This window comes from Suncus etruscus, chromosome 9 (genome assembly GCF_024139225.1).
Source record: "Suncus etruscus isolate mSunEtr1 chromosome 9, mSunEtr1.pri.cur, whole genome shotgun sequence".
Classification (NCBI taxonomy): Eukaryota; Metazoa; Chordata; class Mammalia; order Eulipotyphla; family Soricidae; genus Suncus; species Suncus etruscus.
This window is the reverse complement of record NC_064856.1, coordinates 11,241,998-11,259,330: the sequence shown is the minus strand read 5'-3', so window position 1 is coordinate 11,259,330 and position 17,333 is coordinate 11,241,998. Positions and strand designations below refer to the sequence as shown.

The 17,333-nt window shown below is 42.3% G+C and overlaps 1 protein-coding gene across 2 annotated transcripts in view; it reads left to right on the top strand.

Moving 5' to 3' along the window:
- TPX2 (TPX2 microtubule nucleation factor) overlaps positions 1-17,333 on the top strand; it is a 61,780-nt gene that overhangs the window by 31,775 nt on the left and 12,672 nt on the right. For both annotated transcript variants that reach the window (XM_049779178.1, XM_049779177.1), the window contains exons 7-11: positions 500-633; positions 2,387-2,538; positions 6,857-7,028; positions 9,863-10,004; positions 10,837-11,050. In XM_049779178.1, coding sequence (XP_049635135.1) covers positions 500-633; positions 2,387-2,538; positions 6,857-7,028; positions 9,863-10,004; positions 10,837-11,050 — 814 coding nt within the window. The remainder of the gene's footprint in view (positions 1-499; positions 634-2,386; positions 2,539-6,856; positions 7,029-9,862; positions 10,005-10,836; positions 11,051-17,333) is intronic.

Genomic DNA, 17,333 nt, shown 5'->3' with positions numbered 1-17,333 from the left:
AGTACATCTGTAGTCAGTTATTTTGGAATTTGGGAAAATCCTAAAGCTTCAATCATTAGGTGGTGAATTCTTAGCACATGCTTCTCTTAAAATCTTGAGAAAAATTCATTCTTAAAAGCAAATGTAAAAATTAAGAGAAAAAAGTCTGTAAAATTTCTTAATACATAAATTAAATATTTTAATTTTGCTAAGCTCTTCTGGTTTTGATCTGAGTAAATAGATTTTGTTTTGTTTTGTTCCGGGGTTATATCCATTGGTGTTCAGGAGTTAACTTCTGACATTGTGCTTGGGGCACATTTCTGGTGGAGCTGGGGGGGGGTCTATGTGGGGTTTCAGGGTTCTAATTTTGGTCAGCTGCATGAAAGGCAAGTGTCCTACCTGTTGTACTATCATTCTGGCCCCCTTAAAAAATTTTTTTTTCCAGGCTAAAACAATATATAAAGCACTGTTGAGTTATTTTGAATAATTGAATCCCTTTCTTCTGTACCCATGTTATTAGTTTGCCTTTGAGACAGAAAGTTCTAAAAAGTACGGAGGAGCAAGAGTTGGAAATGAGAATGAAGATGCAGCAGGACGTGATGGAGATGCGGAAAAAGAATGAAGAATTCAAGAAAATTGCTCTTGCAGGAACAGGTTAGTTGAATCTGATTTTAGGTGGATTTTTTGGTTTTTAAATTTCTGAAGAAAAGCATTTTTAGTTAATAGCATAAAACTCTTATTTTGAAGGGTCTTGTGTTTACTGGATAATGGATTTTGTAATAGCCAATGGTCTTTCCCTAGGACATTTTCCATTTTCCATATACCATTTCTTTCTTAGAGCATATCTAACTTTAGTATCATTCCTTTTTTTAATCCCCCGGTGCTGAAAATTGAACCTGGGACTTTGCATAACCAAGGCAAATATGCAATCTGCTTAATTTTATTTCTGTTTTGAGGCCCTTTTCCATGAGGATTTTTCCAAATAAAATTTCCTTTAAAGAGCCGTCCAAATTACTTTTCTTTGACTTAGATAAAGAAGGAACTAGGATTGCAATAGAAGATAGAACAATTGGCAGGCTAGTTTTTTATGTTTTGTTTTTATATTTTTATGTTTTATTTTGTTTTGTGGGGTTTTATTTGGGGGGGGGCTCTGATTTCTCCAGCAGAGGAAATGAAAGTGATATCTCGGGGCTGGAGCAGTAGCACAGTGGGTAGGGCTTTTATCTTTCAAGCAGCCAACCTGGGTTCGATCCCTGGCATCCCACATGGTTCCCCCAAGTCTGCCAGGAGTGATTTCTGAGCAGAGTCAGGAGTAACCCCTGAGTGCCCCTGAGCTTGGCTCTAAGGCAAAAAAAAAAAAAGAAAGAAAGAAAGAAAGCAATATCTATGAGTTACATCTAGATGCAGCCATGGAGACACAGTATACTGTGTACACTGGAGCTTAAGGGTTGTGCTTTGCTCTGCATTGAATTGTTATTGTTAGAGTTAAAGCTATAATTTCTAATGTGTATTGAAAAAAATACTTTCCTCTTAGAGATGCTTACAAAATACTTTTATTATTTTTGTTGTTATTTATTGGGCCACACTGCTTAGGAATTACTCCTGGCAGGGTTCTGGACCATATGGGATGCAGGGATCAAACCCTGATCAGCTTATAGCTTATAGCAGCTTATAGCTGCTGAACTATTGTGCTGGTCTCTCAAAATGCTTTTCAAGTCAGATTATAGACTTTTTTTTTTTTGGTTTTTGGTCACACCCAGCAGCACTCAGGGTTACTCCTGGCTCTATGCTCAGAAATCGCTCCTGGCAGGCTTCGGGGACCATATAGGATGCTGGGATTCCAACCACCGTTCTTTTGCATGCAAGGCAAACACCCTACCTCCATGCTATCTCTCAGGCCCAAGACTTTTTTTTTTTAAACTTTATTTATTGATTGGTTAGTTGGCTGTTGGGCCACATCCAGTGGTGCTCAGGGGTTACTTCTGGCTCTACACTTAGAAATCACCCCTGGCAGGCTGGGGGAACCATATGAGATGCCAGGAAATGAACCGGGTCCCTCCCAAGTCGGCCACATGCAAGACAAATGTCCTATCACTGTGCTTATTTAAAGTATTCCAGTTATTTTGTGTCTCCAGAGCACCAATACACCTGAGAGATGAGGTGTACTAGTTTTATGTGCACTTTTTTTTTTTACAGCATATAGATTGAGGGGCCGGCTCTCAGATTTTGTATTACTTAGTGAATAAGGAGGCTAGAGTCCTAAGAATTGTTTAAAGTTTTGGATTTCTTGTACAAAGTGAATAAAGTTTTTAGATCCATGGTTACAGCAATATGAGGAGTAGAATAAAGAGGTTGGACTGTTGTTTTTTATGTTTTCAGTGTTACCTAGGTGTTTACTTTATTCCAGGACAGTCTTTGAAGAAACCAGTGAGCCAGGTAACCAAAGCAGTTGACTTCCATTTTCGCACAGATGAGCGAATTAAACAGCATCCTAAGAACCAGGAAGAATATAAGGAAGTAAACTTTACATCTGAACTGCGGAAGCATCCTTCATCTCCTGTAAGTTGATGGACTGAATGAATATTTTTGTTCCTAATTCAGTTAGGATTTCACACATAGGGGCCGGAGAGATAGCATGGAGGCAAGGCGTTTGCCTTGCATGCAGAAGGACGGTGGTTCGAATCCTGGCATCCTATAGGGTCCCCAAGCCTGCCAGGAGTGATTTCTTTCTTTATTTAAAAAATTATCTTTATTTAAACACCGTGATTACAAATATGATTGTAGTTGTATGATTTTAGTCATGTAAAGAACACCCCCCTTCACCAGTGCAAGATTCCCACCACCAATTTCCCAGATCTCCCTCTTCTCCACCCCACCCACACCTGTACTCGAGACAGGCTTTTACTTCCCTCGATCATTTACATTGTTATGATAGTTCTCATTGTAGTTATTTCTCTAACAACACTCATCACTCTTTGTGGTGAGCTTCATGTAGTCAGCTGGGTCTTCCAGCCCTCTTTTTTGTCTCTGGGAATTACTGCAAAAATGTCTTTTATTTTTCTTCAAACCCATAGATGAGTAAGACTATTCTGCGTTTCTCTCTCTCCCTCTGACTTAACTTCACTCAGCATAATAGATTCCATGTACATCCATGTATAGGAAAATTTCATGACTTCATCTCTCCTGACGGCTGCATAATATTCCATTGTGTATATGTACCACAGCTTCTTTAGCCATTCATCTGTTGAAGGGCATGTTGGCTGTTTCCATAGTCTGGCTATTGTAAATAGCGCTGCAACAAATCTCCATATTGCTTTCCATAAAGGTTGGACTAGACGGCATTCCCACCAGCAGTGAATAAGAGTTCCTTTCTCTCCACATCCCCGCCAGCACTGCTTATTTCCATTCTTTGTGATGTACGCCAGTCTCTCTGGCGTGAGATGGTACCTCATATTTGTTTTGATTTGCATCTCCCTGATAATTAATGATGTGGAGCATTTTTTCATGTACCTTTTTGCCATTTGTATTTCTTCTCCCCATTTTTTTGATAGGGTTAGATGTTTTTTTTCTTGTAAAGTTCTGTCAGTGCCTTGTATATTTTAGATTTCTGAGTGTAGAGCCAGGAGTAACCCCCCAAAGAAAACAAAACCAAAAAAAAAAAAAAGGATTTCACACATCGTACTTAATGTTGTTATAGTATAGTAATATAGTTGAGAAGAAGTAAATTTTTTAGTTGAAATAGATCTATATCTGGACTAGATAGTACAGAAGGTAAGGTAATTGCCTTGCTTGTAACATAGAGTTGATCCCCAATACTGCATGGCCTCTCTGATTACTGTAGAGAATAGCCCTTACCAAGCACAGAGCTGAGAATAGCTCCTAAGCAATCTTGGGAATAGTTCAACAGTCAAAGAAGAAAGATCTGGATCTTCAATTTTCTTTGTTAGCTATGTGACCTTTGATAAAAACTCTCTGGGAACCATCTTACCAAGTCGTTGAAAAAATTGAGTTGAGGGTAGACATAAGACATAGGCAAATGCTCTACCCACGGTGCTATCACTCTAATCCAAGGACAAGCACTTTGACCCCTGTATTCTTCCCTTTTATGTTTTAAACCTGGAGTGGATTTTTGTTTGTTTAGGTATAGGTCCTCAAAGAATGTTGGTTCCAGTCAGAGACTCATTTTATAAAATGAATCATTCAAGGAATTGGCATCTTCATCATTCAGTTTCAGGAAAGATTCAGAGCTAGAATCCAAATCTAAATACTGATAAAGGGAGGAATTCAATAGACTGGTTGCATGTCTTGTTTTACTAAGTGCTAAGTTAGATGCCCAGCACCATATGACCCTTCAAACACCATGGGGTGTACGTCTGGTGGCTCCCTGGTGCTGTCAGGTGTGGCTCTGGTGGTTTCTAAGCACACTGGTGTGGCCTTAGAGTAGCCTATCACTGACCTAAGCACTGAACTGTTTGTATTTTTCGACCAAGTATTTTCAGGAGTGGCCCCTGGGCCCACTGAGTGCTTCTTGGTCAGCTTTGCAAGCTCCCTTTCCTGCAAAATAAAGGTGTGATATTTTTCTTTGTAATTGTTTTTTGTTTTGTTTTGTTTTTTGGGTCATACCCAGCAATGCCAGGGGTTACTTCTGGCTTCGCACTCAGGAATCACTCTAGACAGTGCTTAGGGTACAGGGGATACCAGGGATAAAATTTGAGTTAGGCATGTAACAAAGCAAGCTATGTATCCCTGTTTTTTTTTTTTTTTTTATATGTTAGTTTTGTTTGTTTTTTTAGTGGCATTAGAAATGGGATGCCATTGCAACTGCCTTTATTCCTTCTTTAAGTCTAAGAAATCTTGTTATTGATTATTTTAAATTATAAACATGTTAGGGCCAGAGAGAAAGTATAACTGATAGATCACCTGGGTTCTATCCCAGTACTGCATATGCTCTCTGAGACCAGCCTACTGCAGAGCCTGTAAGCTCTAAGATGGGTGTGGCCCTAAAACCAAAACCAAACAAAACATTAACATCAAGAATGACCTTAATTGGGGCCAGAGAGATAGCACAGAGTAGGATTTTGCCTTGTATGTAGCCCACCCAGGACGGATGGTGGTTTGCAAGCTGCATATACGGCCACATACTTCAGGAACTCCAGGATCTGTAGAACTGAGCTGACCAGTTTACCTGGTTGTTCATGGGTATTGCTGCCTGTGCTTCTGGAAATATGGAGGGACACGTGGGGGAGGCTGCCGTCCCTACTCTGAGAAGACCTCAGAGCTTTCAGCCAAAGCACTGATGTGCTTGGGATTTTGGTTTGGTGTCTCTGCAGAGATTACTTGTAAAGTAGTGAAGTTGGGCCATTAGCATGATGGCTGTGGCAGTGGTGTGTGGATGTGTGCTATGAGGGTGTTCCAGAATTTTCAGCCAGAAGACCAGTGTACCTTTGAATTTTAGCTGTTTGGTTTTCATCGCTTCCAAAATATAGATATACCGTATTTTCTGGCGTATAAGATGACTTTTTTTTTTTTTTTTTTTTTTTGGTTTTTGGGTCACACCCGGCAGTGCTCAGGGGTTATTCCTGGCTCCATGCTCAGAAATTGCCCCTGGCAGGCACGGGGGACCGTATAGGACGCAGGGATTTGAACTGATGACCTTCTGCATGAAAAGCAAATGCCTTACCTCCATGCTATCTCTCCGGCCCCATAAGACGACTTTTGAAACAAAAAAGTCAACCGAAAATCGGGGGTCGTCTTATACACCGAGTATATCCCAAAAAATGTTTCAATATGCCGCTAAACGAAATTTGTCTGAATATTGCCACAAAACGAATTTTCCAACTCGATCCTGCACCAATCACTGCCAGGCTGCTCGGACCACCTCTCTAACTCAGCCAATCCATGCAGGCTTTTTATGCATGCAAATTAGACAATGTTCTGGACCCGAATCTACATTGTCAAAAGCCTGCTCAGATTGGCCAGAGTCAGAGAGGACGTCTATTACAGTATAACCTCTGAACCTTTCCTTGTTGTGATTGGCTCACTGTGGTACATACTGTTGCAGCACAGGAACGTTCTGATACAGCGAATATAGGCCTAAATCTATGTTTTAACTGCAAAATTAGGGGGTTGTCTTATACGCTGGAAAATACGGTAATTATTTTTCAAGGAATGAAAAAAACTTTACATGGGCTCTTTATTTATTTATTTATTTTTTCTTTTGTTTTTTTCGGTCACACCCGGCAGCTCTCAGGGGTTACTCCTGGCTCCACTCCTGGCAGGCTCAGGGGACCATACGGGATGCCGGGATTTGAACCAGTGACCTTCTGTATGAAAAGCAACCACCTTACCTCCATGCTATCTCTCCGGCCCCTCCCTTTTTTTTTTTTTTTTTTTGGTTTTTTTTTGGTTTTTGGGTCACATCCGGCAGTGCTCAGGGGTAACTCCTGGCTCTATGCTCAAAAATCGCTCCTGGTGGGCTCAGGCGACCATATGGGGTGCCGGGATTCAAACCATCGACCTGCATGGGAAGCAAACGCCATACATCCATGCTATCTCTCTGCCACCCTCCCTTTTTTTTGGGTTTTTGGGCCACACCCGGTGGTGCTCAGGGGATACTCCTGGTTGTCTGCTCAGAAATAGCTCCTGGCAGGCACGGGGGACCATATGGGACACCAGGATTCGAACCAACCGCCTTTGGTCCTGGATCGGCTGCTTGCAAGGCAAACGCCGCTGTGCTATCTCTCCGGCCCTCCCCCTTTTTTAATGTACTTCAGTATTTCTCTTTTTAGGGCTCTTTTTCTTTTGATGTTTTGTGATGATAAGTTGTTTATGCTAGATTATTTCATAGCACTTCATATGGTGAACAACTTCTTTACAGGCTCGAGTATCTAAAGGATGCACCATTATTAAGCCTTTCAACCTGTCCCATGGAAAGAAAAGAACATTTGAAGAAGCAGCTTCTACATATGTGCCTCTTGCACAGCAGGTCGAAGCCTTCCACAAACGAACCCCTAACAGATACCACTTAAGGAGTAAGAAGGATGATGTTGGTAAGTTTATGATCAATATTATGATTTTCTGGAGCCTCTCTAGATTTTTGTTTTAGTTTTGCGCTCAAAAGTCACTCCTGGCTAGCTCAGGGACTGTATGGGATGCCGAGGATTGAACCCAGGTTGGCTGTGTGCAAGGCAAACGCCCTGCCCACTGTACTATTGCTCCAATCCCTAGACTTTTCTTTTATTATATCTTATCTTGAAATCCTACCTTTTAAATAAAGTATGACATGATGACAGTATGTAAGTTGAACATTTTCCAAACTACCTCTCTGCGTGTTTCTACCTATCAGCCATCTGACCCTCCGTATAATGATTAGCTATGGGGAAAGAAAGTAATCGGAGATGCACTCTCCTTATGTAATACGAATATCTTTTACTTGTGTCACAGTGTCACAATACATCTAAGTATCTATAGGAAACGTGCGACTGAAGCAGCAGCACTGTGGATAGGATGTTTGCTTTGTATGTGGACGACCCAGGTTTGATTCTTGGCCGTCTCGCATGGTCCCTGGTATACCACGAGGAGTGATTCTGACTACAGAGTCAGGAGTAAGCCCTGAGCACAGTCATGTGTGACCACCACCCCGCCACAAAAAAAAAACAAACGAAAAAATAATTTAATTTTCAAGATTGTATGCTATTTTGTTCAGTGATTGAATCCACTGTACTCTTTCTGAGTCCTGAAGCCTGGCATTTTTCTAAAAATTATTTTTGGTGTTTGGCCAGGAATATACTCAGTAGTGGTGCATTTGCCTTGTATGCATGAGTCCCTGCCATTTAAAAACTTTCTCTTTTGGTTTTTATCTCCTACTCCACTAACTTAGAGGATTCATTCTAGATAAACTTTAGAATATACCTAGCTAGATAAATTATTTTTCTGATCAGTATGATGATCTTTATAAGTTCTGCTTTGAGTTTTTTCTACCTTGTTTTTTGTTGTTGTTGTTTTGGGCCACACCTAGTGACACTTAGGGGCTACTCCTGGCTATTCGCTCCTGGCTTGGGAGACCATATAGGACACGAGGGGATTGAATCGTGGTCCATCCTAGGTTAGCGTGTGCAAGGCAGACACCCTACTGCTTGCGCCACCACTCCGGCCCCATCTACCTTTTATTTTTTGTTTTGTTTTGGTTTTGGTTTTTGGGTCACACCTGGCAGCGCTCAGCGGTTCCTCCTGGTTCTATGCTCAGAAATCACCCCTGGCAGGCACAGGGACCATATGGGATGCCGGGATTCGAACCACCGTCCTTCTGCATGAAAGGCAAACGCCTTACCTCCATGCTATCTCTCTGGCCCCTGGTTTTTTTGGTTTTTAGGTCACACCCGGCAGCACTTGGGTTACTGTTACTCCTGGCTCTACGCTCAGAAATTGCTCCTGGCAATTTCTTTTTTTTTTTTTTTTTTTTTGGGCCACACCCATTTGACGCTCAGGGGTTACTCCTGGCTATGTGCTCAGAAATCGCCCCTGGCTTGGGGGGGACCATATGGGACGCCAGGGGATCGAACCGCGGTCCGTTCCTTGGTAGCGCTTACAAGGCAGACAACTTATCTCCAGCGCCACCTTCCCGGCCCCATCCTGGCAATTTCTAGCAAGCTCAGGGGGCCATATGGGATGCCAGGATTCGAACCACTATCCTCCTGCATGCAAGAACACTCTACCTCCATGCTATCTCTCCAGTCCTATCTTTGATTTTCAAAATTTATTTTTGTTTTTGGGCCACACCCTGCAGCACTCAAGGGGTTATTCTGTACTCAGAAATTACTCCTGGCTGGCTCTGGGGACCATATGGAATGCCAGGGATTGAACCTGGGTCTGTTCCAGGTCAGCTGCATGCCCCACTGCTGTGCTTTCGCTCTGGCCCCTAATTTTTAAATTTATTATTGTTTAAAAAATATTTGTCTTTTGGGCCACACTTTTTCTAAGAAAGATAATATTTTGCAGTTGAATTAAACAAGCTGATTTGTCAAGTATTGGCATTGTCATTAAAAAAAAAAAATAGAGGCTGGGGCCGGAGACATAGCATGAAGATAAGGCGTTTGCCTTTCAATCAAGAGGTCATCGGTTCGAATCCCGGCATCCCATATGGTCCCCCGTGCCTGCCAGGAGCAATTTCTGAGCCTGGAGCCAGGAATAACCCCTGAGCACTGCTAGGTGTGACCCAAAAACCACACACACACACAAACAAACACACACACACACACACACACACACAAACACACACACAAATAGAGGCTGTTGGGGCCAGAGCAGTTGTACAGCTGCTAAGGTACTTATCTTGACATGGCAAACCTGATTTTTTGTTTTGTTTTGTTTTTGGGTCTCACCTGGCAGTGCTTAGGGGTTACTCCTGGCTCTGCACTCAGAAATTGCTCCTGGCAGGCTTGGGGGGCCATATAGGGTGTCAGGATTTGAACCCACTGTCTGTCCTGGGTTAGCTGAGTGCAAGGCAAACAAACGCCCTACTGCTGTGCTATCTCTTCAGCCCCAGAAGTGATTCTTAAGTGCTGAGTATCACCAGGTGTGGTCCAAAAGGAAAATTGATTTTCTTTTAGAATGTAGAGTTTTCTAAAGCATATCATCATTGCTCTCCTCAATAATGCACGAGAGAGAGAGAGAGAGAGAGAGAGAGAGAGAGAGAGAGAGAGAGAGAGGAGAGAGAGAGAGAGAGAGAGAGAGAGAGAAGAGACTGACTGTCAGGTTGACAAGTGATCTAAGCTGAGTGGAGGGCAGTCATTTTGTGATTTGGCATCTTTGGACTGATTAATGAGGTAGCACCTGTAGATAAATGTGTCTTTGTAAATTGAGTATCTGTAATCTTGGTTTGCAGCTCTGTTGCCTTCTAAACCTGTTGTGGCTAAGATCTGCAAAGACCCACAGACGCCTGTACTGCAAACCAAACACCGTGCAAGGCCTGTCACTTACAAAAGTGCAGCGGAACAAGAGATTGAGGAATTGGAGAAAATACGACAGTAAGTTCCCACTGGTAGTATTTGAGGAAAAATCCATTTTCAGTTTTGTGAGAGGGAGTTGCTTTTGGGGGTGGGGTGGGGAGATACACCCAGTGTCTCTCAGGAGTTACTCTTGGCTCTGTTACTCCTGGTAAGCTTGGCAGAACATATGGGATGCTGTGTGCAATGCTGGGTGGCCACATGCAAGGTAAATGCCCTACCCTCTGTGCTATTAGGCCTGGAATTACTATTCTTGCCATGAGATTTATGGCACATAGGTTATATACTCTGTAGATACCCTAAACCAGTGAAAAACTAATGTTGATGTGGGAGAACTTATGGCTTAATTGAAGAGGAGGTGCCTCTGAAGTTAGTTTAGTAAGATCCCACCCACTTAAAACTACTCTAGGGATTTTGTTTTTGTCCACATACATCAGTGCTCCCAGCACTGCACTCAGAGGTTAGGCCCAGTGGGACTATACTATACTTGGCACCAAAACCAGGCCTCCTGCATGAGGGCATGCACTTAGCCCATTTAGCCCTCTGTTTCAGCACCCATGTTTTAAAAAAAATTTTTTTTAAATAGTTTTAGTAACATGGTTATAATAGTGTTAATATTGGGGCTGGAATGGTGGTTCAAGTGGTAGGGGTTACTCCTGGCTGTGCCCTCAGAAATCGCTCCTGGCTTGGGGGACCATATGGGACGATGGGGAATCAAACTACATGTGGTCCATCTTACGTTAGCCACATGCAAGGCAAACGCCCTACCGCTGCACCACCGCTCTGGCCCCTGGTATCATTTTTTTCTTTTTGTGGCTTTCAGTAAAATCTTTCATTTTATATAAACTCACAGATACAAGTTCAAAGCACGGGAACTTGATTCCAAGATTTTTGAAAGTGGGCCCAACCTGCCTAAAATGCCTGTGAAACCACCTACCCAGCCTGTTGGCTTTGATTTGGAAATTGAGAAAAGAATCCAGGAACGAGAGTCAAAGAAGAAGTCGGAGGACGAACACTTTGAATTTCATTCCAGACCTTGCCCCTCTAAGATCTTTGAGGATGTTGTGGTAAGAATGGTTGCGGTGGGCCACATACTGCAGAAGTGTGCCTGCTCATGATCATGGTCACAAATGGGGGGGATAGACACTGTGATTAGGGCATCAAATTAGGGACTATAGGTGATAAAGAGATATAACAGGCTAATTTTGCTGTTAGGAAACTTAAAATCCAGTAGGAAACAGTATATGTAGAGTAGAAAATATAAAATGTACTAAGATTGATGGTTAAAAGCACTACAGAACTTTAAAGGAGATAATCATTGGGTCTTGTTTGTTTGGCTTTTTGGGTCATACCCGGCAGCGCTCAGGGGTTACTCCTGGCTCTGCGCTCAGAAATCACTCCTGGCAGGCACGGGGGACCATATGGGATGCTGGGATTCAAACCACCGTCCATCCTAAATTGACTGTGTGTGAGGCAAATACCCTACCGCTGTGCTATCTCTCCAGCCCCAGATAATAATTGTTTTTACCAGGTGTAGATGTCCTTTCCCTAAGGCCTCAGTTTCTATCCAGTGCCTAAGAATTGGTGCCTTGCTGCACCCATAGATAAAAATTAATACCAGATAGTGACTGCTTTCTATCCTGTAAAGTGGAACCTGAATACAAATAAATGTACAGACCAAATCATCAGGGAAGAGGAAACATTTGATTTGAATCCTGCCTACATGTAGTCATTATTAATAAAAAGTTGTTATTACCATATTTGTCCCTAAGCTCGTTTTTTAAAATTTGCTTGTTAAGGGGCAGAGTGATAGCATAGCAGGTAGGGAGGGCATTTGTCTCGTATATCCAATGTGGGTTCAATCCCATATGTTCTCCTGAGCCTGCCAGGGATGATTACTGAGTGCTACTGAGTTTGGCCTCAAAACTTAAAAAAAAAATTGCATGTTAATATTTCAGTTTGTGCTTGATGCAAGTAATTGAACCCAAAGCCCTACACATGTAAGGAAAGGGTCACATCCTTGGCTCTACTGTTCATTCATCTTGACCATAAAGTGATTCATTTTAATTTTAATGAGATGGGGGAGAGCAGGTAGGTGTGGTGCCTTTCCATATGGTAGGATTTGGACTTGCAGAAGTATAATGAAATGGGTTGATAGAACATTCCAGGCTGTAGGAGTAAAATAACAAAATTCTAAAAGGTGAAAAACATGAGGGAGACTTCTGGAATCAGTAGTGGGTATTCAGGGGTCGGAGAGATAGCATGGAGGCAGGGTGTTTGCTTTGCATGAAAAGGACAGTGGTTCGAATTCCGGCATTTCATATGGTCCCCAGAGCCTGTCAGGAGCGACTTCTGAGCGTAGAGCCAGGAGTTAGCTCCTTATCGAAGCCAGGTGTGACCCAAAAACAAAATCAAACACAAACAAAAAGAAGTGGGTATTCAGATAGGTGGATAGATGTGTATTTGAAGACGTGGGTTTGAGCTCTGGTACTGTTTAAAAGAGAGAGAGAAGAAAGGAATGACGATAAGTAGTTAAGTGAGGTCTTCAGTTATATTAAATTATTCCTTATTGATGGGCTAGAGTGATAGTACAATGGGTAGGGCACTGTCTTGCATGTGGCCAACCCGGGTTCAATCCCTGGTTTCCTAGTCATGGTTTCCTATGTCACTACCAAGAGTAATCACTGAGCACTACCAGTTGTGGCTCAAAAAGAAACAAAACAAAAAAAAACACCCCAAAATTATGGTTTCCTAGTCACTACCAAGAGTAATCACTGAGCACTACCAGTTATGGCTCAAAAAGAAACAAACAAACAAAAAAAACACACCCCAAAATTAAAAAAAAAAAGAGCTTAATGAGAATTATGGATAAACAAATCTGCAAAGCAGTAGGTAAGTCAGGTTGATAGATATGATATGCTATAGCGACATGTTTGCTAAATCCACAAATTCTCAGATCCTCTGGGAATTTTCATACATAACTGATTCCAGGCCTTTAACTCTTTTTTTTTTTTTTTTTTTTTTTTTTTTGGTTTTTGGGCCACACCCGTTTGACGCTCAGAGGTTACTCCTGGCTATGTGCTCAGAAATCGCCCCTGGCTTGGGTGGACCATATGGGACGCCGGGGGATCGAACCGAGGTCCTTCCTTGGCTAGCGCTTGCAAGGCAGACACCTTACCTCCAGCGCCACCTACCCGGCCCCAGGCCTTTAACTCTTAAGAGTTTGTAAGCTACAGATATAATTGTGAACCTGGGGAAGAAATTTAGTGTGGAGTCTAACTCAATAATTAGCTAATGGGCTGGAGAGAGGACAGCAGTAGGGCGTTTACCTTGCAAGCAGCTGATTCAAATTGGTTCAAATCCTGGCATCCCATTTGGTCCCCCTTGCTTGCCAGGAGCACTTCTGAGCACACAGCCAGGTAGTATCAGAACACTGCCAGGTGTGACCAAAACAAAACAAACAAGCAAAAATTAGCCACTTGTTAATTGTAGTAGCTGTCATTTTGTTTACATTATAGTTTTATTTAGTTTACTTCATTCTCAGAACAATTCTCTTTTTGTTTTTCGTTTTTTGTTTTTGGGCCACACCAGGCATTGCTCAGGGTTTACTCCTGGCTTTGCGCTCAGAAGTTGTTCCTGGCAGGCTCAGGGGACCATATGGAATACTGAGATTCGAACCAGGTTCTGTCCTGTGTTGGCCACATGCAAGGCAAAACGCCTTACCACTGTGCTATCGCTCCAGCCCCTCGTAACAATTCCTAAAAGATTGATTCTCATACTATTCCTGCTTTTCAGATGAAGAAATAGTAATTAAGAATTATTTTGTATGTAGAACCAGGACTTAACTTTCATCTCCTTAGTCAGTTTATCCAATCTTATTACGTTTTTTTTTTTTTTGAGTTTTTGTGCTAGCTGTCCACAGCTCTTCCTACTATAGTTTCTAGTGATTTTACTTTAATTAATGGTTTTAGAAAAGCATAGAGGCTGGAGATATAGCACAGCAGTAGGGTGTTTGCCTTGCACACACTTGACCCCAAGCCTGCCAGAGGTGATTTCTTTTTTGTTTTTGTTTTTGGGTCACACCCAGCAGCGCTCAGTGGTTACTCTTGGCTCTATGCTCAGAAATCGCTCCTGGCAGACTCAGGGACCATAGGAGATGCCGGGATTCGAGCCACTGACCTTCTGCATACAAGCCTTACTTCCATGCTATCTCTCTGGCCCCAGCCAGGGGTGATTTCTGAGTGTAGAGTCAGGAGTAACCCCTGAGCACCACCGGATGTGACCCAAAAAGAAAAAAAAAAAGCATAGGAGGAACTATTACCTGTGTTTTTCACTTATCTTTTTAAGTTTTTTTATAGGAAGATTTTTTTTTTTAATTTTTTTGTTCTTGTTTTGTTTTTGGGTCACACCTGGCAGCACTCAGGGGTTACTCCTATGCTCAGAAATCACTCCTGGCAGGCCTGGGGGACCATATGGGATGCCAGGATTCAAACCACTGATCTTTTGCATGCAAAGCAACCAACTGCCCTACTTCCATGCTATCTCTCCGGTCCCTACATATGAAGGTTTTAAAAAGGGAATTTGGCTATTCATTTTTCAAATGTGATAGCAGAGCTGAGATTTGGTGCTTTAATTCCCAGGCTTGGACCAAACAACATAAAAGTTACCCTAGAAAAGCTTATCTTAGAGTCCAGATGAAGCTTTGTCTGTCTGCAAAAGTTCTTCCTTATCTCTCCTCCTGGTGCTGAAGCTCCCTTCCCATGTGTCCTTTCTATGCATCTTGTGCTCTTCTACTTGTGGTTGATAAATGGTGAAGAGACAACAGACTTGATGAGAGACAGACTTGGGCAGCAGTAGGCTATGAAGAAGAGATGAAAAAAGGACTCTTGGGGCCTGAGTGATAGCACAGCAGTAAGGCGTTTGCTTTGCAAGCAACCAACACAGGACCCCTGAGCTGAGTGCTGATGGGTGTGACCCCAAAACAAACAAACCGAAAAAAAAAGAAAGGAAAAAGGACTCTTGGGGCAGAGGTGGAATGATGAAAGCCTTATGCTCAAGGGTGTGAAATGTGAACCTGATGTCGACATCTAGTGGGGAGATGGGGCACCACAGTGGTAGTAGATATGCTGTTGTGAGGCCAATGTATAATTTTAGCACTAATATCTTAGGTATGACTTGGGGGTATCAGCATAGCAGTAACTTCTCTCCCTTCCCCTCTACTTTCTCTTTAACTCGACCCTCTCCCCCTTTTTTTCTCTCTTTCCTCGGGTAACCTGTATTCACTGTGATTTTCCTATGTACTCTGAGAAGGGTCTGAGAACTATGCTGCCCTGGGAGAATAACTCACCTCATATATTACTGCTTACTTTATTTTAGGCTTTAGATAAAATATAATATATATATTACATATAAGATAAAATTAAAAATATTACTTTTTCTTTCTTATTTTCTGCTTTTTATTTTATTTATTTATTTTTTGAGGGTCCGAGGGAAAACCTACACTCAGCTGTGATCAGTGCTTACTTTTGGGTCTCTGCTCATAGATCACTCTTGGCTCTGTGCTTAGAGGATATGTGGTGCCAGGGATAGAACTTTGATCAGCTGTGTGCAAGGCAAGTCACTGTACCCGTGGTATTATCTTTTCAGCCCTTAGTGCTTTTTAAAAATATATTTACAGGGGCTGGAGCGATAGCACAATGGATAGGATGTTTGCCTTGCTTGTGGCTGATCTGGATTCAATTTCTGGTACCCCATATGGTTCTCTGAGCCCGCCAGAAGTGATTCCTGAGCCAGGAATAAGCCCTAGCATTACCCTTGTAGCCCACAAACAAACAGAAAGTATATTTGAAGTGTGGTTAGGCAATCATCACCACAGCTGATTTTAACATTTGAAAAATCACTCTCTCTCACCATGCCTGACAGTAGTCAGGGCTATTTTTGCTCTATCATCAGAGAATCAGCCATGTGGAGCTGGTCATTGAACTCAATTACTCAGCCTGTTGAGCTCCTTATTTTTGGTTTTGGGACCACACTGACAGTTCTCAGCAGTGACTGTGGGCTCTCTGCTCAAAAATTACTCCTGAGGGGTTTCAGGTGACTTTATGTAGTGCCAGAAATCAAACACTGGTTGGGCTGTGTATTAGGCAAGTACCCTCTGCATTGTACAGCTTTCGCTGCTTATCTTAAATGGTATCATCAATCTGCTCACATTTCCTACTTCTACCCACACTTTACCTCTTTGCTAATGTCTTTCCCAGTTTCTCATCAGTGCTTCCTCCTTCTCAAGCCCCCATTATCTTTTAGCTTTATAGTCTACTTCCGAGCACTTGTGAAAATTAGGAAACATTTGATTTACTGAATTTTCGTTTTCTCATAATTGCACTAAAATGTGAGTTAACTTGAGACCAGGCACCCTGTATGTCTTTATTGTTCACTTCTGTAGCCCTAGTACTTAGAATCATAGTATGGGCATAGTACTGGATAAGTGGGTTGATGAAAATGTAAACTGAAATGCACTGGCTTGTCTATTTAAAGATGAGGAGAGATGTAGCCTCATTGCTCAAAACTTTTAGTCTGGTTGAACAGATTGAAGTCTAAACTAATAGTGACACTAATATTAATCAACATATGTCCATTGTCAAACGAAGACTACAGTTTCCTAGCTGTTCTGCCTAATGCAAAGGAATGCTCTTCTCCGGCCTTGAAGCATTTATAATGTAAAACATGCATAGCAAAGCAATCCAATTTCCTTTATTATTCTCTCAGTAGTAGTAGAGATAAAGTGTGGAAGGATAGCTGCTGCAAAGTGGTTTTCAAACGTCACCTTTCCCTCTTGATCAGCTCATTAGGATTAAAACCACTTAGAAATATCTCTTACATGACTTAGCTTGTGAGAAATTTTCACTACTCTTTATGTTTGATTGGTAGGCCATTGGCAACTGTACTCAGGGCTTACTCCTCCTGGCATTGTGTTTAGGGACCACTTCTGGTAGGGATAGGGGACCATATAGTGATTGGACTAGTGTTGGTTTCATACAGGGCAAGCACCTTAATTCTTGTACTACTCCAGCCACCATTGCACTTTTTTTTGGGGGGGGGGGGTCACACCTGGTAGTGCTCAGGGATTACTACTTACTGGCTTTGCACTCAAAATTGCTCCTGGCAGGCTCAGGATACCATATGCACTAGTGTGCCGCGGCACAGTGGTTGAAAAACGTTGCCATATGGGATGCCAGGAATTGAACCTGGATCTGTCTCAGGTCAGCTGTGTGCAAGGCAGATGCTCTGCCCACTTAGCTGTCTGTCGCTTTAACCCCTGAAAACTCATTTCATGAATGTCATTCAGATTAC